The 22822-nt window shown below is 40.9% G+C and overlaps 1 protein-coding gene across 9 annotated transcripts in view; it reads right to left on the bottom strand.

Moving 5' to 3' along the window:
• Positions 1 to 231: 231 nt before the first annotated feature.
• Positions 232 to 22822, bottom strand: part of MBD5 (methyl-CpG binding domain protein 5) — a 147058-nt gene continuing 124467 nt past the window's right edge. For 3 of the 9 annotated variants that reach the window (XM_068949336.1, XM_068949337.1, XM_068949338.1), the window contains 6 exons: positions 19887 to 20918; positions 18025 to 18236; positions 15073 to 16281; positions 9548 to 9660; positions 3017 to 3092; positions 232 to 900 (listed from right to left, as the gene is read on the bottom strand). In XM_068949336.1, the coding sequence (XP_068805437.1) occupies positions 829 to 900; positions 3017 to 3092; positions 9548 to 9660; positions 15073 to 16281; positions 18025 to 18236; positions 19887 to 20918 (2714 nt within the window). In that variant the 3' untranslated portion in view covers positions 232 to 828. The remainder of the gene's footprint in view (positions 901 to 3016; positions 3093 to 9547; positions 9661 to 15072; positions 16282 to 18024; positions 18237 to 19886; positions 20919 to 22822) is intronic. The other 6 variants (XM_068949342.1, XM_068949343.1, XR_011142004.1 and 3 more) reach the window with 5 other exon arrangements.

Genomic DNA, 22822 nt, shown 5'->3' with positions numbered 1-22822 from the left:
TACTTTTCTTTTTTTTTAATAAAATCTACAGCATTCTACTTTAAAAGTTAAGTAAATAAAAATGCAACCAACAGTTGCAGCCTTTGAGTTACTAATTAGACCTGCGATCCCACATCCCTTCAGGAATCTGCAAGGCTGCACTCTCCTACAGAGACCGGAAACGGAGTACAGTACTTCCAGGCAAGGTTCATTCCAAACAGACAATATAAATGAACACTCAGTGGCGTGAAGTGTATGTCATAATTAAGGTATTACATAATCATGCCTTCTCTCTGCTGTTAAATACAAAAACAGCATCTTTTACATTATCATATAAAAGCATTTAGGCTGTATTTTTATTTATCACTTTACACTGGTAGTCTCTTGTATGTGTACTCAATAGAAACCAAAGAATTTTGTACACTATTTTTTTGTACAATAAAAGATAAAGTGTGCATTAGGTACGCTTGTACATGACAATATTGTACAATATTTACATTTCAGATATCACCATGAAATTCTGTATTATCTATATACACAATGAAAATTTCTCAGAAACATTTGGACTATTTCTTATAATCACAATTTTAGTATTATAGAAAAAAATTTCAGTAATCATCTGACATTGTTACTGTAACCTTTCAAGATTTTTGATTGGCTTATCCAGCAACCACTATCCCTCCTAATCATCGAAAATATTGTACCACTAATTCACGTAGCACCCCGTGATGGTATCTATCTGTCTTCACATAAATATTGATATAACCACGTCTATATCAATACCTACACACAGACTTATGTGCACGTTCACGTTGATAAGTACTGGACCAGTAACAAAGACATTCAATGTTATCTAGAGATCTTCCTCCTCTTGGGTTTTGGAGGCTTCACTTGTCTGTCTCCCTGTGGGATTTGGTGGACCTAAAAATAAGCACATTTAGAAGTCAGCAATGAACAGCAGGCAAAGTAACCAGCCAATAACAAACGAGTTACAGGACTGCTTGAGATGCTATTATGCTGCCCTCATGAAACGGTTCTTGTTATTTAATGTCTACACGGAAGCTGGAATTAAAAGGAAGCTCAAGAACTTTAAAACATGATGCCACAATCTTTACATCCCGGGTGCTGCAACCTGCACATCTCCAGCCTTCGTTACCTTGGAGACAGGTACCCACTACATTAAGCGTGCAACAGAAACTGTAATAACGTCAAACGCTATGAGACAGATCTTTATAAATCACTGGGACAAGGGCGATAAAGTAAGAAGTAGGTGGGCAGGAAATATTGCTAATAGGGAAAAAACGAGAGAGGTCAAATTCAGGTGTGTGGTAGCATTATTACTGAACAAGCTATGTTTGGCCAGCTCTGTTTTCCTTCAATATTAAAATGAAAATTTCAATTTCAAGTTAAATACTAGATTAATTTGAATGTGAAATATTTTTTCCATCACTGACTGCTCCATAAAAAGTCCAACAGGAGTAGAAGAAACAAGGTGTAAGAACGCGTTACTGCCTTGCACGGACTACCACCACCACCTGTCGGTAGGAGTGAGGTTGTGTTTGGGAACGAGCAGTTTTCAGCTTGCAAACAGCAGTCAGTCAAAAGCTACAAATCCTTGAGCAGCGTGTTAAATTCTTTCCTTGGTTCCTTCCTGAATGCCCTCAGACAGCTCACATTTACTGTATATTTAATGGCTCCTACAGTACAAATAATGCTTTAAGCTAATTATCCTGTTTGCCCATGCTTTTCACTCAAAACAACCGACAGCTGAACAGTAGCAGCTGACAAAAAATGCAAGTCACTACAAAGAGAACAACCGTTGATTCCCTGCGATTGTTTCTGACAATCACAATATTCACGGAAAAAAACCCTGCTTACAAATTTTGTGACAAGATAATTAAAACCTAATTCCAGACTAAGTAGTGACACAGAGTCTGGCACATCAGCTTTTCTGCGTTAGAAAACAATCAGAGCAGCAAAGCCAGTTACAGCCGTTTCCCCTGAGCCAGTTTATATATATCATAGTTAAAATGCATACAGCATTTATAGCTTTTATTAATACTGGCTTTATAAACAAAAGTAATAAAATTGATATCACCAGAAAGGTTCAGCCCTGACATTTAAATTGCAGCGTTACGGACACAGCAGACGTGTGGGCCATGAACAGATCTCATGGTTTGACTTTAGTTGCCACAGGGCTACAACCAGGAGGTTTCCCGATTCTTTTAAATATGCGGGTGTCCCAGTACCTTCAGCGCTGAGCTTGAAATATCAGGGAAAAGATCAGTGCATTTTATGCACTCAATTAATAATTATAACTAATAATTTGAATAACTGCCAATGATACATTATGAGAGATATGTTACGTTACATGCTCTCTGATATCCTTTCATGCATTTCTATCTCTGCTTTAATGAAATTACAGACATTTTTGTGATATGAAGATCAGTACATCATATAAACCAATTTCTAAATTAGAAAGATACTGACCTTGCAAAATAACAGTGTAAATATTTTAAAAGGAAGCACTGTTAGAATTCATATTGGGAATACTCCTTTTAACTTACCTTCCATGACGATATCTTTCATTTCACATGAGAAAAAGTTAGTGTTACATTCAAAAGAATGATGCTTTTACATGCAGTTTCAGTAACTTGCTACTCAACTGAAAAACAAATGAGCCTGATTTTGCATCACCAGTCAGAGAAAACCGAGGAACACGAGCAGGACTGGAACTGATCCAAATACTATCAGGCTGCATGTGTAAAAATGATGTCCAGGAATCTATCTTTGTAAATAAATATAATTGGCAATGTAACTATAATTATACATCTTTTGCAGCTTTTCAGAATGATTAGACATTTGCAGTTTTTAACGCAAGAGCAATACTAAAAAATCTGTATCATTTTAGAAAATACAAAAAAACCTTATATTAAAAAGCAACCCCAAAAAACCAACACTCCCGGTCTTCACTTTGACACACATGCACAAACACAGAAAAATAAAAAGATTATTGCTAACATGAAGAGAGACTTACATTCCCAGACATTTTGTCTAGTTCACTCATGGCCTCATGAATAGCAGCTTCTAAATGGTTATTTAGCTTTCCACTTCTAGGAAGAAAAAATTAATGCCATCAGCAATTCTTAGACACAGAAAAACACTTTTAAGATTCATAATAAGGAAACACATTCACTCATCAGACATATTCTACTAACTGTATTCAGCCTCCCAGGTAGCTGTAGTACATACAGCAAGGTCAGACCTATATGCAACATTATGTAAATGAAAGGCTTGTGTTACAACGACAAAAGAAAAATTGAAGACAGCGCTGTAATGAGTTGTTGGTTGCAATAGCCCCAAGACAGATTACAGCTATGCATAATAAGCAACAGTACTTCATAGTAATGTATCTACCTTGAACTATTATATTATATTTAAATAAAAACACAGTGGTTTGGGGAACGAGCTTTTCCTTCTATCACTAGGAGAGCAACAGGCATCAGGCTCTCACGGGTTTTGATGAGGAGCAGTCAGTATGCCCAAGAAGAGGACTCCAGCTGCTCTGGACCTTCTCAAAGACTTGACGACGACTTGGAGGTTACTAAACCCGTAGTACCGCCTGCTTCTGCCTGCTTCCCACGCCATATTGCATGCTGCATTTACTTTGTACTGGCAGTTAGGCTTCAGCAGTATATTTGTGCAGGATTAAGTACGCACACTAATCGCTTCCTGAAAAATCAGTGCACGTTCTGCAAAGTTTTCTTCTTACCCCAAGTATGAAGCTCAATGGGAAATATCCCTTCTAATTTTAATTACCCGCAGGAACAGAAGTCACGCTGTTCCTCTCAGATGTGGCCCTTTACCCTGGAGAGACAGCCCACTGAGGGCTACGACAAACGCGGAAGTGAACCCCCTGGGTTTCCCTCACAGCTAACGGAGGGATGGAGATGCAGAGCAGAAGGCTAATCTTGGTGTGGTAGCCGTTCCTAGCGGGAGCCTTCAACTGAAGGGAGGGGGGCAGAACAGTTTCCTCTTCCAAATCTAAAGTTACCCTAAGTCTTTGGGCAGCCCCAGTCACATCTAATATTAAACTGACATTTTTGATTTACGCATATTTATTTAAAGAGTTTTCCCCACTTAAGCAGCACAGCCAGCGCTACCGGTCCTACTTCTATGGCTTCTTGTTCATGCTTCAGAGCTGCAAGCTAGCCAACAGTACTTAAGCACAAGTTACTATCATTTGTTAACAGCTTGTTGAGGATCTGTGCTTAAAAGATGGGCTAGTTCGTTCTGATGAGTCCAACTCAACAGAGACATTTAGAAGAATAACGGATTTGAAGAGAAATGGCTTAATGAGATGTGAGACAGATTGTCCTGGAGATTAGAGACAGTTTTATGAGCATCCATCACAATATCCTTCTGAAGTAAGAAAGTGCTATTATCCCAACTTTGGAGACGCAGAAATGGGGGGAGGAGGAGGAAGAGAGCTGTCTGGCATCTTACCGCAAGATTATGGCACAGACAGGAAACAACGTGGTCTGGGTCACTGGGACCTTCACAGAAGCAGATGCTTTCTAAAAAATCTTCTCTTTGAAGAAAGAAAGATAGTCACATCAGCCAGGACGTTCTTCCCTGGGACTTAAAAGATCCACAGCAACGAATAGCATTGGCAAGAGAGTCAAGAGGAAGTAGCGCGGACAAGCGATACAAACAGCGTTGCTCTGCAGCAACTCCATCCCGCTAGTTCAGCAGAAGGATTTTCATAACTGTCAGTACAGCTGAGAGATCACAGACAGGAGATCAGAGGGTCTGTTGGTCATTATTCAAATGAGATATTCCCTAACACCATGTTGCACTGGTCTTCTGAGCTAGGCCAAGGCACGAATTGCACAGAAAGGCAAAAAAGCGCCCTTCTGCTCCATGTTCCTCCGTGAACTCCACAGCTTTCACCAACATGCTAGGAACTTACTGAGCACACTTCACAGCGAAATAGAATAAAACTTATCCACGCATGAAGCTGCACAGGTTTAACTAAGGCTTTGAATAAATCAGTTATATCAAGGCTAAAGGAGTTTTGTGTAACTTTAAAATGAAGTATTCTGATTTAGTTTAAATCAGGCAGAGGAATTACAAGATAAATGGAAATGAAAATGCTCAAAAAAAATGTGGCATGTCCGCACGGGTTTCTGAACTGTCTCAGCTCTGCTGCTTTGCAAAAACAAGCTATGCAGCTTGGACAAATAAACCCTTAGACAACGATAAATGACAACCAGAACATTGTTCGGCAGCAGCAGAACTTCCTAGAAAAGCACCTTTGTGATTCCACCTGTAATGCAAATGCAACGCTGGTAGCTGACACCATTACTGACTTGCGTGCCACTTAGAAGTAGGTTTCAGCTCTCCTGCTGCTTACATGTCCTGTATAGGTCTTTAGTCAACATCAGGCTCTGTCAGCAGCCCAGTATGTCCTTATCTAATTTTTTTCCACTACTTAACACAATCTCCTTTTTTATCAGAGAATTAAAATGAAACAGCGTTTGCAAACCCAACAGAAAGTGCTTTTTAATAGTACTATTTGCCTAAGAGTCAATATTAAATTAAGTGAAATTCATTACAAACAGCACAGAGAAACTTCATGCTATAACACATTTGATTTTAAAGGCATTAGAGCAAGGACAAATGCGCCTATACAAAGAAGTGGTGTATCAATTAAAGCATCCAATGCAAACTAAAAGACATTGCAAATTTTACATACTTTATTCCACAGGTGTGCCTACCACTAGTTTTCAAAATACCAAAAATCCTGTATTGACAGTAGAAGGTTGAATTTCTGTCTTAACAGAACTGCATTTGAGCTGATGCTTAGCATGGCATTAACAGATTATCTAGCATTTCAGTAGCAATCAGTCCTAACAGAATGCAGGCAGATTTTGAAATGGTACGGTACAGTTGCATCATTGCTCAGTTCAAACAATAAAGCCTTAGATTGATGTAACTTCATTATGTTGATTTTCATCGTCATAATGAAACAACACTAGCAATTAAAATAATCATAGGAAACATTACGTAACAGTCATTTTCCCCCCAGTTTTCTTCTTAATATATTGCCTTTGGGTAGGAGCTTGATTAGATGACCTCTCGAGATCTCTTACACCCTTATTATGATGTCTATGAAAGTTACTGCTATTTGGCAAAACAGCCATTTGAAAGTATTTAATATTAAAATGATTATTTGAATTATAGTCTTAAAATACTATTGCCATTTACACTGCACTATGAAGATGATCCATCACTGAGCCAATCAAAGTTTTGGAAGTGCCCATTACTATAGTATCTATTTACTGCAGATAAATCACTGTAGCTAAAAACCTGAAAGTTTAACATCAAACATATGCATCAGGTCTCTAGTGATACATACCAATCTGTGAATAACACAATTTTTGTCAAATGACATTGAAAAGATTCTAGCAATAGTTTCTTTTTCCCATTAAAAACCACTATATAATCTCGTTGAAAGCCTCTAATGGACGACAGCTTTGGAGAAGGAATGTAAATTTGGCAGGAACAGAGGATAACTGTTTTGTTAGAAGTGCTCCTTCTATCCTCTCTACTAACGCCATTAAATTTTTACCAAATTACATCAGAATGAAGTCTGAATGTGACTTCTTTGAGCTGACAGGTAAAAACCTCTGAAGCTCCTTCCTACAGCGGACATGTGCCGCACTTCACCTGCAATCACTGCTCTGGGCTTCCAACACCGATAACAGGCCAACTCCATCTGTACCCACCGTGCTTGACTCGGACAGGATGGTGGAAGCAGCCACCAGATCCAAATGGAGAGAGGACAGAGAGACTGAGATAGAAGACGGAGACTGACTGGAGCTGGAAAAGTACTGGAAGAGATGCAATAGCTTTTCCCCTACTCAAGTCCTGTTCAACTTTGAAGATGGCACGTGCCCAACAGCAAGAGGCACGTCACAGACTTGACTTAACCCCCCGTTGAAGAAGCCATGCTCAAACTGCATTTTGAAGTAACTTGGTAAAACTTGAATGGATGGCAGGGATGGTAACGATGGCAATATTATAAAGCACACTCATGACAAAAGAGCAGCCTAGAGTGAGAACTAAACACAGAGGGACAGGAAACCACGGGAGGATAAGAACCTGGTACTGGATGAAGACACTCAAGAGATACTTGCGTGCAGTGGGACCAGAGAACACCAGTAGACAGAGGACTATAAAAGCCTATGAAGCTTGGGAAGAACAAAAATTGGACTAGAGAGGCTTTGAGAAGGGAAGACTCCAGCAGCTACTGCAGAAGAGACTACTACTGGATAGATGAGGAAGCTGCTATGGCATGACTGGTTGAGGCCAAAAGACACGGTCCCAACACGGACAGAAAGGCTCAAGGCTAGGTGGAACTGCAAAAACTTGGGAAGGAAGAGCGGTTTGTACCAGCGTTCATCTTCCTACAGAGCCTAGAACAAATACGACGATTCAGGAGTCCTATCATTCCTCTGAGAAATCCCCAGGCAAAACCCCTCACCATTTTCTAGGCAAGTTCTACACAAAACGCTCTGCATTATACTCGCAGTTGCAGCGACAAAGCTCTACGTAGCAGATCTGAAGCATCTGACTGTGCCAATCAAATGTGCTACAATGACATTTTTTCTGGCTTCTTGTTTGAAAACCTAAGAAACTGAACCTGCAAAACATTCCCATTTAAAAAAACCTAACACTTAAGGTTAGATTAAGCCTTAAAATTCACAAATTTTCTGTGCAACTTGAATTGCCTCTTACTACATCCACACTGTGATACAGTTCTTTAGTTTCACAGACCTTTTTTCACCTCCCTCTAATTTAACGTGCATACATTTGGAGATTGAGTCAAGACTGTGCAGTGAAGGAGATTATTGGGGTAGTCCTGGCAGTAACACTCATTGCAAAAACTGGAGGATTCATTAGGCCTGAGGCAAGGAACCGCGGGAACAGGCAGAGTGATCTGGGGGCTGAGGTATCTGAGAGCCACGGGGAAGATCTCGACTCTACCCTCGCCCTGCCAAAGATGCTCAACCTATGCGATGTAGTTCATGCTCTTAAAATAAATTTCTCCTCAGCTTCTCTGCTTGTGTATCCTTTATTATACAAGTGCCCAAGTAGGTGCCAGTACCTGACGTGCCTAAGGGCTGAGCACTTACCCGCTGCACTCGTGATGCCAACGGAAACTACTAGGAGCTGCGTTCCACGTATACCAACATAGAAACGTGGAAAAAAAAAAGTACATAAAGGCTGTAAGCAACCCTAAGAAAAGGGGCAGGCAGATGCCAGCGCCAGGAGCTCCTGCTTCCCCGTGTGCCAGCAACGGGACAGGATCAGCGACGCCTCGAACAACGTTCAGGGACACCGCAGACAACCCCTGCAGCCGCTGAATACACACGCGTGGGACAGGAGACGGGAGGTTTTCTGAGACTGTATTGTTTCTTTCGTCTTTTATACCTCTCTAAATTTGCTCATGGTGTCACCTTGAGTCACGTATTTTGCTTCAGAGACAACAGCAAATAACTGGGGAGATGCCAAAAGCACTTTTATGTTCTCACTACACACACTTTAAAAAAAAAAAAAAAGCAGTAAAATATTTTGAGGGTGATCTTGAAAAAAAATAACATTGTCTCATTGGCATTAAGAATATTTCTCTTAAGCGCTGCATGACTTATAAATAGAGGAAAAGCTTACACCTTAAAAGGAGCGGAAGACAAATAATTATTTAATTCTGTAAGTCTATGTTTATTGTTGTAAAGACAAGCAGTGCAAGCTGACAGCACTCCACATTCCCATACGGATTCAAAGTAATACATTTGCACTGCTGCAGTAAGTAAAAAACCAGCATCCTAGAACAACTCTAGCCACTGTACAACTTCTACTTTTCTCTCCTTTCACAGCTGTCAGGAATTTCCTCCTCCAAAAGTCAACCTCATTTCCTCCTTTTTGTCTATGCTTGTGTTTCCTGCTCTACTACTTCCTACTTCACAGTTTTCCTATCCTGCGAACCAGTAAATAGAGGCTGAAAGGCCAGATACAGCCAAGCAGGGGGCACAGGTCTGAGAGGCAGGGCGAGCGGGGAAAGCTCGGCCCAGAGCAGCGGGCCCGGCCGCTTCCCCGCTCGGAGATGCTTCTCGGGAAGGGGGCAACCGCTGAAGGTGAGCCAGCCCGGGCTCTGCCCGCAGCCGCACCGCCAGGCGGAGAGGCAAGAGGGGCAGAGCGCGCTGAAAGGCACGTTTAGGCAGAACGGCTTCGACGCGGTAAGGGTTTTAGGTGTAAACTACAGCCCAGCGCAGGAGAGCTCACGCGAGCACGCTGGCGTTTTACAAAGGCTGCTGTAAGCATCAGACGACGCAAGAAAAACGCAGCTATCGAAGATCTCGGATGAGTATCACAACCAACTTAGGGAATTCAGAAAATTAACTCTCCGGGTTTGCAGATCTGCCGAGTTCCCCTGAACGAGAGCCTTAGGGAGCAATAATTCAGTTGTTCCGTTTCACTAGTGAATAAATGAGCATTTACTTACTTTCTGTTCCTTTTTCTGGCTCGGTTGTAAGCTTCTAGACCTTCCGTTAGTGTCTTCAACTTCTCTGGCTCCACCTGAGTGAAGGTATGAACACCAAACCACATTACCCAGACCTGCAATTATTAAACATTGCTTTTACTTTACTGCTAGACATGCATTTTTTATGGAGCCTAATTTTCACTGCATCTATAAAACACTAACTTCCCAGCAAAAAAGGAACTAATGTTTATCTGTATACAGCCCCCTCATACGTACACGTATACAATTTCTCTACATGTCCATACTACTAGCAGTAGAAATACAAAAAGTAAAAACATGACATCTAGGAAAACAAAATTAAGAAGGAAAATTACATTTTAAAAATAGTTTTTCTTTGTATTATTACTATGAACACTGTCGTTTAAGTCTCGTATTCTGTACTCACATTTTACATGTTTTTTTTTACACCTTTGAGACCACTTGCAATGCATTAAAACAGTAAGCCCTCTAGTACACACGATACAATTTTTACAGCTGCCATCGACATGAAAGAGTTTTACACCACCTCAAACTTCCAGGCAAAGCATGTGAGGCCTCAGCTCAACAACGCTGTTAACGGCACACCCAAAATCATTCCTTTTGCAGAAGACCAACAGTAAACGCTTAGATGATGTTAAAACAAACCAACAAAAAAAAGCCCACAGCCCCTAAAAAAGCTTTATTTACACATCAACCAGAGCGTGCTTTAGTGAGCTACTTTTTCTGTTCGGAAAAAGGTCTTGTCATCTTCTTTTCTTAAGCACATACTTCAGCGATCTGCTGAATTAGGAATGAATTTGAGCATGTGCTCTAAAGGGTTGTCGAACTGGTATTTTAAGTACTTTAATTAGACATTTAGGTCCTCTTGAAATCAGCTGGAATCATAATCTTAAAAGCAATCTGTACAGAAACCACGGCACCTAATCACCGGCACCGCCGCGGAGGCACCGGCGAGTACTACTGTAAACAGTACCAACATGGAAGAAAACGAATTATTGCTATATAATTTTATCATTTGCATTAGCCCAGTTAACTCCGCATATTATTTTCATTCGGTTCACAGTCATTTCTACATTGACAAAAAAAAAAAAAAAGAACTGAAAAATTCCTTTCCTTCGTTAGCAGCGTTATATTTTGCTTGGCTCATTTCTGATCTTTGCAGAACTTCACAAGACCTTTCTATAACGTTTGTTTCATTAATAATAAGTACAGCTTGCATTCTGACACCAAGAAAGTTAAATCATAAATATAAACTTGTTAAGCATGCCTATGTACAATCTTTAAAAGAAATTTAAATGCAACTTCTTTCTAAACCCAACCTTTCAATTACTAAGTGATTTAGATTCACAACGAACTGATTTTCAGAAGCGACGACCTGAAGTTAATGGGCGAGCAAGTTGTCAAAATCTCTAGAAATAAGGCCAAATATAATAAATTCTTAGATCAAATTTAACATGCCTTGAACTTATGCACCTGATAATGAAATCCTGGAATAGTGCAGCTTCGGGAACTTACAAGATTAGAGCCATTACTGGGGAAATCGGCACTTGGGGAGGCAACACTTCCATTTTCATGAAATAGATTCAATTACATGACAGATTGTACTTTGGACACCACTGACCAACAAATTAAATAAATATACTTTTCCCTTCAAATTATGCTTACTTTTCACATAAGACAGCAAATACTTACAATAACTCATTCCATAATCTGACTTTGTAAAAACGCAAATGCACAGATGAAACACTACCTACTCAAAAGAACTGCTTGGGGCTGCAGAGTTTTCTTTTTAAGGACAAACGGGAGAACAAAAGGCACACAGCACTCGGGGAACGAACAACCCAGCCTCAGAAACGCATACGTTGCCTTAACGGCGTTACGGGAAGCAACGTTACCCCGTCTGCAACGCACTACGGCTGTAATTCGATCCTTATTTTTATAGGATGCTTGAACAATAGCTGAAGAAAAATCTTACAATTTTCAACCTGAACAGAATTAAAGGGCAATAATATAATTAGTCTGAGCTTTTCCCTACGAAACTTTACTAGATGACAGAGATAAAAGCGAGTATTAAATTGCAGAGCATCCATATCCGTGCTAGGTGAGGGTACACAGGCAGCAAACTCCGCAGAAGGTTGCCTCCGTCTGCCATTAGATATGTAAGAAAGTTGAACGCTAAAGTGTTTGTAGGAAGAGTTCACGTGATGTTTGGGTAGCAAGGGACTTAAGTACCAAAAAGGAATCGCTATCTCAGTTTTCTGAATTTCGTGATAGCAGAACATGAGAAAAATCTGCTAGCACTTTCTTCTCTGAAGAAGCTCGGATCAAATCGCTAACATGACACGGTACAGAGAGCAAACGCGCCGGCTACACTGGCGTCAGTAACGTCAGACGCCTTTGTTTACAATGAACCATTAACGCTAAATAATAAATACAAGTTGGATTTTCAGGACGCTGATACAAATCACATCTATCACTACTTGGAGAACTGCAAAGGCTCAGGGCAGTATTTAAAGACGGGCCAGGGCTTTCTGCCCGTCTTTAAAGAAGGCTCAGAGGCTAAATTTCCACGAAAGAGCAAAACCAGCGTCGTAACGTTCTGCTTCCCGCCTCGCAACCCGTTTGCTGTCAAGCCCTCGCTGACCGCAACGCCCGGGAGAAGAGCGTGCGCTGCGCCGTCCAAGGCAGCGGCCCGCCTTCTGCTTTGATGCCACCTCGCGCCATCAGCCGACGGCGGCGAAAAGGGAAAAAGCCCCCACGGATAAAACCGCAGCGCCACCCCGGTCAGCCAACAGCCTGCTCAGGAAACGCAGCGGCGGGCGGGTGGGCGGGCGGCAAGCGCGTTCGCCGGCGACGCGCGGCCAGGAAAGGCCCTCCGCCCCGCGCGCCCCAAAACCTTCGTCTCCTTCCTCTGGAGGGGACCGCATTTTAATCCGATAACTCGTCAACTTAATTATTTATCTGCGTAACTGTGTCCTTTCCAGAAACGCCTGCCGCTGCCCTTCCCTCGGACTCCTCCACCTTCTTCCAATGAGCAAACGCGAGCGCTCGTTGGGGAAAAAAGGTCACGTCCAATACCGGTCCCTTCTCCTGTCAGACAAACACCGCTCTAGCTGCTCTTCAAACAGAAACATTATCACGCTTAATACCCAAATTCTTTTAAACGGAAATAAAAATTAAATTCGTACGTGACACAACAGAGAACATACAAGGCCCAAGGAAACCCCACGGCACAGCGAAACGGAGGCTTCGCTGTGAGAAACTAACTCTTGACCACACGAATACGATGCTGTAAGAAGTCTCCGCAGAAAATACAATTCTCAAAACTGCTCCTAGTGCCTCCCATCAGGAATCCCAACCTCGCAGGATTTTCTGAGGCGCGGGATTTCCGAAGACCGTTTGCTTATCACGTTCGTTCTTCCCTTCCTCCCCTTCAGACCAGGCGGGGGGAACGCGCGAAGCACGGGGCCGGGCCAGGCGGCGAGCAGCGACGGCCGCGAGCGACGGGACGGGGGCTCCCGCCTCCGCTCAGCTAGGAACGGCTCACGCGCAGCCCGCGCGGCGAGCGAACGTTCACGATACGCGCACCTTCATGCTTATTTCCGCCTCCGTATTTTGTACCCTCTTCTTGCCCACCTTTCAACCTCGACTCCTGCCCTTCGAATGGCTATTCATACTGTATTTCTTGCTGGAAACAACTAGACATACTTATTATTAATAAAGGAAAGACCTTCTGAATCGAAAGGCGATCCATTACGTGGGACTTGCTGGCGGAGAACTCGAAGCAGTCTCTCTTGCTGCCTCCACCAAATTGCCTTGACAGTACTGCCTGAGCAGCGATATATGTAATTCCACAGTTTAGAAGGGATCCATAGCTTCCTTTCACGCCGTTTGTGCTCCAGCATACAATCAAATCTATGCCATTGAATACAGCATTATGCAATAAATTTATATAATGTGTACGAGACACAAAAGTAAGGTAGGTAAGAACGCAGGTTTGCACAAAAGCAACTATACGTTCTCATACCCTCAGTTAGGTGAGTCAAGGTATAAAATTGCTAAGGAATGCAAACGTGGAAATATTCTGCCATTTACAAAAGTTATAAAAATACGAGCTCTTAAAACATATTAAAAACAATCGTATAAATATGGCTACGCAGCTAATTTTGTGAAGTCAACACATCCTTGGAACATGCATGCAGTGCAAGAAGTGTACCAGTAACTCATACAGGACAGCGATGTTGTTCACCTCGTAATTTTTCCATTTTTATTTAATCTTTTACAGCTTGTGGTCTGTCTTATTAAGAAAAGTTTGCCTGTATGGAAAAAACGTGTTGTAACTTGGGGCTCTAACGCTTTCAAAGGAGTGAGCTCCGAGGCCTGCAAATGCTGTTGTTAAAGCAGGCTGATTTCTCTAAAGTAAATACTTTTGTTCCCAGTACTCCAAAAGAACGTCTTTGAAAGGGATGGACCTATTCTGTCCAAAGCATTGCCCCCGTTAATCTACAGTACAAACTCGTTAGAGACCCGTTGGACCGTTTGGGTAAATGATATTCGCACATCAGCCCCAGATAACTTTATGACTATTAACTGCAGGAAGCAGCCCTGGTTACTCGTTCCCGAGCTCGGCACCGTCGGAGCAGGAGGGCTGGGGAAGCGCTCCTCAACGCGCGCTGGCACTCTCCTCTGCACATCTGCTGCTGGCCACTTTGTGGGCAAAGGAATACTTTGGCCCGACTCAATATGGCTGTTCTTATGTTCCTATGATTGTTTTCATGCATCATATTCAGCAGGGATATAGGAAAAAGACAATATAATTTTTAACTGGTTCCAGTTCTTTGTGCTAGAGAGAAAAAGGTATTTCATTAGATCTTTGTTTCCTGTTTATGCTTTTTTAGAATTTACATTTTTTTTAAATGGTATTTTAAACCAGGTGGTATCTTTCCCATTAACAGATGTTCAAAACCTGCTGTCAGGGAGGAAAAGCTTATACATTTCCTGCTAAAAAGCGTGTGTGTCAGTCAGCAACCTTTCACTTATTACAGATTCTTCATTCTGGTTAGACGAGTTTTACATTTTTGCAGTTTTCACCACTTCCAAATGTCTACGTGTACCTTACATGTCAAATCAGTTTCTTCAGAAACAGCCAGGTAAGTTCAAGTAATCATAAAGTCTAAGTTAAACAATTTTCTGTTAAAGCCAAATATTTTTTGTATAGTAAGTCTTTTGTGGACAAATTAGTAAAGCATAATTAGGCCTGAACATCATCTAACATATTCCATGGCATTGACAGAAATTTCTCATTAGATGATTATGGGATAAATTCAGTTCTTCAAGATGTATGAAACAAAGCAATCTGTACTAGTAAAATAAGAGACCGGGGGGGGGGGAGAAAAACATACCGAGATAAAGTTTTGATAAACATTTGTGTGGTTATATGTGTGTGTGCATGGACATATAGATAGATATGTGCACATATATATATATATATATATATATAAATATACCTTCCCCTCCTCAGTGTTTTGTTGACATGAATTGTGAACTTCTTCTTCTCTTACTAGTTTTCCAGGCCATGAAGTCAGTCCTTTGATTTGGCCCCAGACCAAGTCGCCAACATTAAACGTCCTCGGCCTGTAATGTATCAATTCATTGGAAGAAGGGGAATCTGGATTCCTTAGGTCATCTTCACTACTGATGCTTTTAGCATCTGAAGGGCTAGGCACACACCCATTAATGCTTTTGGCATTAAAATCTCCATTGTAATGGATATAGTCTTTCACTAACGAACTTTCCAAACTATTCGAGGAACTTGGAGATTGCTCTTCCAGAATTAGGTCTTGTTTAGAAGTGTTCAGCAACTCTCCAAATCCTCTGTTCTGCTGAGGCCTATTTCCATTTATGTGTGCACATCGTTCCACAGTGTTCTCCAGTCTTTCCTTAAAACTCATCATAGTTCTTTTGTAATTGTTATACCTGAAATTCTCCTCCAACATTTTATCACTTTGACAGTTTCGCTGTGATAACAATATCTGATGCTGCTCACCTTGTAATAATGGCAGTGCGGAGATGTTATTGGGCCTTTCATGACAAGGACTACTATGGATATGGGTAGAGTGGTCTAGAAACTCATCACATTTCCATCTATTTATCTCACTGACAGGACTTTGCTCCCCTTCCCACTGTTTTTTGGGTGTGTTACAACTTGTTGATTTGTAATATTCATACCCATCCCCTTCACTTGAATTTTTACCATGTTCTGAATTCTTCAGTATTCGTGTTCCTCTAGTGTTTCTTATCCTACCTTCATGATCAGAAACGGCAATGTTTCTTCCGTGGATTACTGCACTGACAGCACTAGAAAGATTTAATGGGTCACCAATTGAGGCTGTGAAGGCACTCATGGCACTCAAAGCTGGAATGGGACTCATCTGTGTTGTACTGCTAACGGCAGTGGTGATCACAACTTGCATTCCTTTGCTTGCAGCATCTACAACTGCTTTGTAGATAGCGTCCACTGATGTATCACCCTGAGCAGCGACATTGAGGTTATCCTTTGCCTGTTGTCCTAGAGATGGTTCAGTTCTTTGCTGCAAATCACAAGATGTTTCTTGGAAAGGAGGAAGCATAGCGTTGGAGCTCTCAGGAACTGGTGTCATTCCCATTTGAGTGATCATTCTTTTGTTTAGGACAGCAGCATCTTCCTGCATTCTCACCTAAATAAAAAAAAAAAAAAAAGGAAATTGCTATTCTGCTTTAAGTTCCATTTCAATAGACGAACTGTTTCTTTTTAATTAAAAATTAGGAGGGTTACCTGGGTTACGATACATAAAAAAAATTTATTTTGGTTATATATCAGTTACAAAGTTTAAGGCTGAAAAGAGTAGATAGGGAAAAAAAAAAGCATAATTTACAGGACAACAAAAACCCCTGGCTGTTAGACTTTGCCTCATGGTACAAAATAGACAGCTTGGCATGAAATGATACAACCTACCATCCATTGCTGTGCCTACGCTATCGTCTCCTCTTTTAGAATCCTTTTAAGGGTTTCCTCTTCTGAATGAAGTACAGCATCCTCCTTTTTCCTTTCAAGTCCTAAACAACTCTACCAAGGTCAATATTTCTGTTCTCAACTATTTTCTTTTGTTCCTTCTCAGACCCCAATTTTCCTTCTTCTCTCCCTGCTACCTGTTCTTCTGGACTCCTCTCTGTTCAGTCCTCTTTGAACATTTGCAATGTAGGCCATCACTGTCCTTTCGGAACTGGCAAACATTTCTATTTTTTCTTTCTTGTTACGTGCTTCTCTCACGGGAGATCTTTTTACTTCAGTCCCTTGTAAACCATGTCTGCATCCCTTCGCATTGCAGCTATTATGTCAGGCACTGCCACAGTAAACTGCAACCTTCAGATTAAAGTAACCGTGCTTTTTATATTTCTTGTCACATAGGTAAGGAGTGAAGACAACAATATTAATAGTAGTGCAATAACAAAAAGCTTTGAGTAACAAGGACAAAATATCTCCAAAAGCTCCTTTAAATACTTACCATTATTAAGTATTTATATAATTGAGCATCCGAAGCAAAAAAAAAACCCTGAGATAAAGCTATCAAAATTCATACAAAACCAGAGAAAGGTAATAGGCAATTATAGGACTGTGATTTTGCAATAGTAGTGAAATGTCTACACTGAGAAAATGACATGTCTTCTTTTTCCTTCTTAAAGGGTAAAAGCTCTCTCTGGCACCAGTATCTGCATCTGCATGCTTCAGTCTTTACCTTTCGGGTTCTGCAGCTACCACAGTAATATTGAATAATACTAAATACATACTGTGACTCTATTTTTATTACCTATCTTGATTGCTATGCTTCCTGTCAGTTTATTTTAATAATTCAACTGGCATTATGAAGAACTGTCGATTTAGGTGGATAGTACAGAGGTATCATTTTTGCACAGTTTGTCACTGTATATTAATCCTAATGGCTGTTTTCTTCAGCATACACTGTCTAAATCAAAGCTAGCCTTTCCATTCAATTTCATATGAGAACATAAGAGAACTGGTAGATACAGCAACCTATAATCAGTTTTTAAGTTCCTAGTTACTGTAAAACGCTAACAATATTTGCTTTTCACCTCTGAATCATTCAGAATGGTCTAAAAGTGAATTTATGATCATCTTTTCAGCATGAAAAATAATTTGCCAAAAACATAAAATAACTGTCAGAATATGCATAGCGTATTTTTTCCCAAAGAAACTATAGCCAACATCTAAGCAAGAAGGTATAAAATTTCAGTAACGAATGATACTGACTTGCAAAATGTAAAACCTACTGAAAGAGGCAAGCAACTGTATATACCATACTGTCTTAAACACTCAGCAAAAATGCAGACTAGGGAGGATGCAATTTTACCTACTGAGAGTTGCGCATTTGTTTGAATATTGATTTCATTTTGCTTTCTACCTGGAAGTTTTGGAACAGACATGCCATGGGGTTTGGGTTGCTAGCCGGGCCAGGAATTGGGGGCTGGCCTTGAAAGCCCGGCACATTCTGATACCCCTGGAGAAGGTGCTGCTGCTGCTGATTTGACGGAAACATCTGATTGTTGTTTAATAGCGACTGGAGATGACTCAGCTGATGGTTATTCAAAGTAGTGTTTATAGATGACATGTCACCTGCAATTCAAACACAGGGAAACATAAGTCAGCATAGTTTTCACAAGGTGGCAGGAATTTCCTTGGCTCAAACTTTAACTAAGCAAACGCCTCTGTATAACAACACTTTTCCCCTTCAGTCTTCTATGGAACGGTCCTCAAGGCATGTGTCTCCTACTCTTTACTCCTTTATTTCTTCAGTTTTGCTTCTTTTGCGTGCTACATCTATCTGGACTCTTTCTAAAGGTCTCTGACACGACTGTCTCTGTCTGTGGAACGGTTAACAGCCAAGTATGGCAGAGGGAGCGTCTACGGTATGCCGCGTCTTGGACTCTTACTCCTAGTTCCCAAAGAGTGACTGCTTCAAACACTACTGGGGCGGTGAGCGGGGGGGAAGGAGGAGGAGGAGGAGAGAGAGAGAGAGAGAGAACAATTTAAAAAACCTAACAAAACTGGTTTTTCATTAACTATGACAAAATAACTTGACCTAACTACAAAAGAGCAAAGGCTTCTCGGGTCATACAAAAATGCCAGCCAACACACTAAACATTTTTTTTTCCACATTTAAGAGAAAAAAACCGTATTAACATTTTGTATTGTATTAAAATCTCACTGTGCGTGAAAAGAAAGAATAAATACCACAAGTTCTAGTCAAATAAATATGCTGTTGGACCTGATTTTATAAAATTAATAAGAAAGCTTTTATAATGTATCCGTTTCCTAATTTTTGTTACCAAAAGCTCACATTTTTTGTAAAGGTTTGAGAACCATTGATTGTATTTTACATGAAAAATGAAAAGGAGGGTTGAGTTCACAGAAACAATTCAGTGGCTAGGTTTGAGGTATTAAGGTACAACGCTTTTCAGCTCTTCAGCACTATTTTATTCCTCCTAGCAGTATATTTATTAATTTATGCAGTTCAAACAGCAAAGGAACACTAGCTGTATTATATAGTCTAGTAAAATTCATCTAAAGGCTAGACACAAGAGAACTTAAATGTAAGCTTTTTTATCGCTTGTTTTGTGAGGTTGGCGCTCGTCAAATGAGATACCTTGGGTTTCTAAGCTATAAGATAAAGTAAAAAACGAAGACATATGAGAACAGAAATATACAATAAAGGGCTCGGAGGGCAACCTTCCTCTTTGAACTTGCGCAAGGACTTACATCGAGTGCTTTAGGTTTTACTTTACAGGGAATGTGCTTGTGGTTTTGGCACTTTTGATTCATTTGGAAAAACGCATTTGGCCGTTTTTCATCTACTGCACAGCTACTCGTACTAACCCTGTGATGCCACATGCACTTGAAATGAAACGCTGCATCCCAGAGATGCACCTGCGCTTTTATTACTTGAAAAATGAAACAAGTCCAATTGCTTACAGAATTTTAAGGTATATAGTAGGTCTAAGGTGGCATCAGAATTAAGAACAGGAGATAAGGTAATTTCCAAACCAGCATTCAGTATTACTGATTAAAGAAGAGTGTGTGTAAGATTTCTTACAATAACAATTATGTTTTTCTTAATAGAAATAAACAAACTGTAACATACAAAAGCCTTATAAAAATAGTATGATAAAGTGGATTCTTTAAAAATAGAAACTAGAATCAGAAATTCCCCCGCCCCAACCCTCTTCCTTTTTTTTTCTTTTATATCTGTGAAGAAATTGAACTTACCAAGCAGACCTGTCCCCAGTAGAGGGTTAAGTAGCTGTGGCACCACAGAGTTATTGTTGAGTTTAGCTGGACCAGATGTATTCCCAGCATTATTAGATATGTTGAGCAATGTTTCTGCCATTGACACCACTGCTGTCCCACCACCCAGGGTTGAGACAGACAGTGCTGCCACTGCTGATGATGTAGTGGTTGTGGTAGTGGTTGCTTGGGAGGAGGTGGCTATGGAAACCTCTGGATGATTAGCGGTGTTGCCCGATGCGGAGTTCAGGACACCTCCCACCAGCTGGGGATTCAAGGCCATTAATGCTGAGGCCCCAGAGACAGCTGGGAGGAGCAGGGGGTTGGAAGTAGTGTCAGTGCCTGAAAAGCTTGGCATGGGGTTCCCCAGGGGGTTGCTTAAGAGGGTCTCAACCCTGTTGCTCTCTGCCTGAGTGCTCGGCAAGTGGTCGGGTGGGGCTGTCATCTGTGTTACTGAGGGCAAAGGGTTATTTTGCTGTTGCAACAAATCTGAGATGGTCAGATTGAAAGATGGTAGGGGAAGCATGGCAGCTGCTTGGGCTTGGTTCTGAAGGAGGGTTGCTAGGAGCTGAAAATGGACAGGTTGCAATACCTGCCCATCCACGTCACTGGAGAGAAAAGCTAAAGCAGCATTTACATTTGGGTTGAGAAAACCTAAAGGGTTGAGGTTGACCTCAGACTTGCCTTCTCCCGCTGAAGGCTGTAGTATATTTAATAGATTCTGGTTTAGGAGATGTTGCTGATTCACTGGCAAAGAGATAGGTAGAGAACTGAGGAGGTTTTGATTCAGAGAGTGTGGAAGATTGTTGTTTGAAGAGCTGTTCTGCGGAAAATGAAGCGAGTGTTCGTGACCGGCAAAAGGGAAATCGCTCCCAATGGGCAGCTGGCTCTGAAGTGGGTTTCCAGCTGCAGTAGTGACTATAACACCATCTTGAAGAACAGATGTTGTCTTTGTGATGGCAGGTTGGCTGGTGCCAGCTATGGCTATAGATGATGACGGTGGTCCTGAAACCCCTGCAATGCAAAAGAACAAAATATTAATAGTACACTGCCTTTTGGAAAACAGTCAACGTTATAAAGTAACTAGGTTAATCCAAGAGAGTACAGTTTGAAACTTGTGCATAGGAAAGAAAATGTTTTGAGCATTTCAGTATTTTTTAAATATGAAGGAATCTGCAATGCATTACTTCAGGCACTATATACTGTGCTCCATCTCCTCAGAAATTACGCTACCATACACTTCTCTTAAATTTCTTGAACAGTGATTAAAAGGAGTTCATTCATTACTTCCTTTTTAATTAGTCTGAACCTGAAATTAACCATAACCTAATGTAGTTAGTCATGGACCAAAATGAATTTAACTACAGGGATGAAGGATCAATGGGAGACATGGATGGTGCTGGGTGAAGTGCGTGAGCATATGATCTAAATGCCAACGTGAAAATCGTGCTCTTCAGGTCTATTACCGATCTATTCCGCTAATGGGGTTTTGGAGGACTATTACGTTAAAGCCTTATTTCGGACTCTTGGAGGAAAACACAATGATGATCACGATTATGATAAAATCTAATGAGCTAAATATATTATGGTCAAATGTAAATTATCAGACAAAAATCCCCAGATTTTTTTTTTAGGAAAAACATAAGTAATTGGAGTGGTCTAATCATATCCATCACTTGGCATGGAAGGAAAGACCAAGTCTTGCCAACTAGATAGATTTATTCTGAGGGTGTTACCCAAATAAACATTATTATTCTTCCCCATTTCCATGTATCTTAATGCCTCTTTCACCAAAGTTGAAGTCGAAAATAAATTATGTATTTTCTTTTAATGGAGGGAGAGTGTTGAACTGACAGTGATCACACACAAAACAAATATGAAGGGAGACCAGGAGAATTAAAAGCAAGTGGAATTACCTTGAGCTATGCCTTTCTACTTCATGTACTGTATTAGAGAATGAACATTAAAAATACATATTAAAGTAAACCATGGTTTTGATGCTATGAAATTATTTTCCATTCCAAACTGCCCTGCATACATAGCTAATCTGATAAAGATCTGAATGTATCGGGTATCATTCTTCTAAAGAAATACTATTTGAAAAGCTATATGTAACTAACTGGTAATAGTGTAAAGTACTGACAACTCAAGAAGGCGTGAAAATTAAGATAGTATGAGAGTCACTTGCTGAACTCAAGGAAGGAAAGATCACACCTTGTCTTTTAGGTACCACTATCATGTTCAGTAAAACCAAATTCTACTCATAAAGCACAGGCACCCTGTTCTGCTGTAACGAGAAAGATATTAACAAAGCAATAAAAATGGTTCCATGACAAATACATTTCTCTGGGCAGTTTTGGAACAAAAGACGGGTAAGCACTGGAGAGAAAAAATGTGCACTGAAAAAAATATATCGCATTGGATTTCTACTTGCAGGTTTGTGTTTAAACCTTTGGATTAGGCAGGAACAGCAAGCGCTCTACCTTGACCTCCTGAGGCCCGGCAAGGCCCTGCGTAGACCTGAGCAACGGTGCCCACTCATGGTGCTTCTTGCTAGCTCAAAACCACAGACTTCCACGTTACAGGCACCTTCCTGATGAAAGCCAACGAGATGCTGCTAATTAGACGAGTTACTCAGTTGCTTCAAAACAGCAATGCAGCTAGTAAGAGCAAACCTATTGGCAGAAGTGAATGAAGCCTACAGCTATGGCAAGGAACTTTGTGTTCTGCCAACGCACCTACCCTCGTGGCTACTTATTTCTGGAGATAAGGAGTCTCTGACAAGGTCTCTAAAATGGAGCACAACGGGGAAAAAAAAGATTCTCTTGAGCACACGTTTATAAAGGAAGATGCACTTAACCTACTGAGACGATGTGTTGAGAAGGATTTGCGTCCAGAGGCGCATGGATTTGCGTCCA

Source organism: Struthio camelus, chromosome 6 (assembly GCF_040807025.1).
Source record: "Struthio camelus isolate bStrCam1 chromosome 6, bStrCam1.hap1, whole genome shotgun sequence".
Lineage (NCBI taxonomy): Eukaryota > Metazoa > Chordata > Aves > Struthioniformes > Struthionidae > Struthio > Struthio camelus.
Note: the sequence above shows the minus strand (reverse complement) of the source record. Positions and strands in the feature narration are given on the sequence as shown.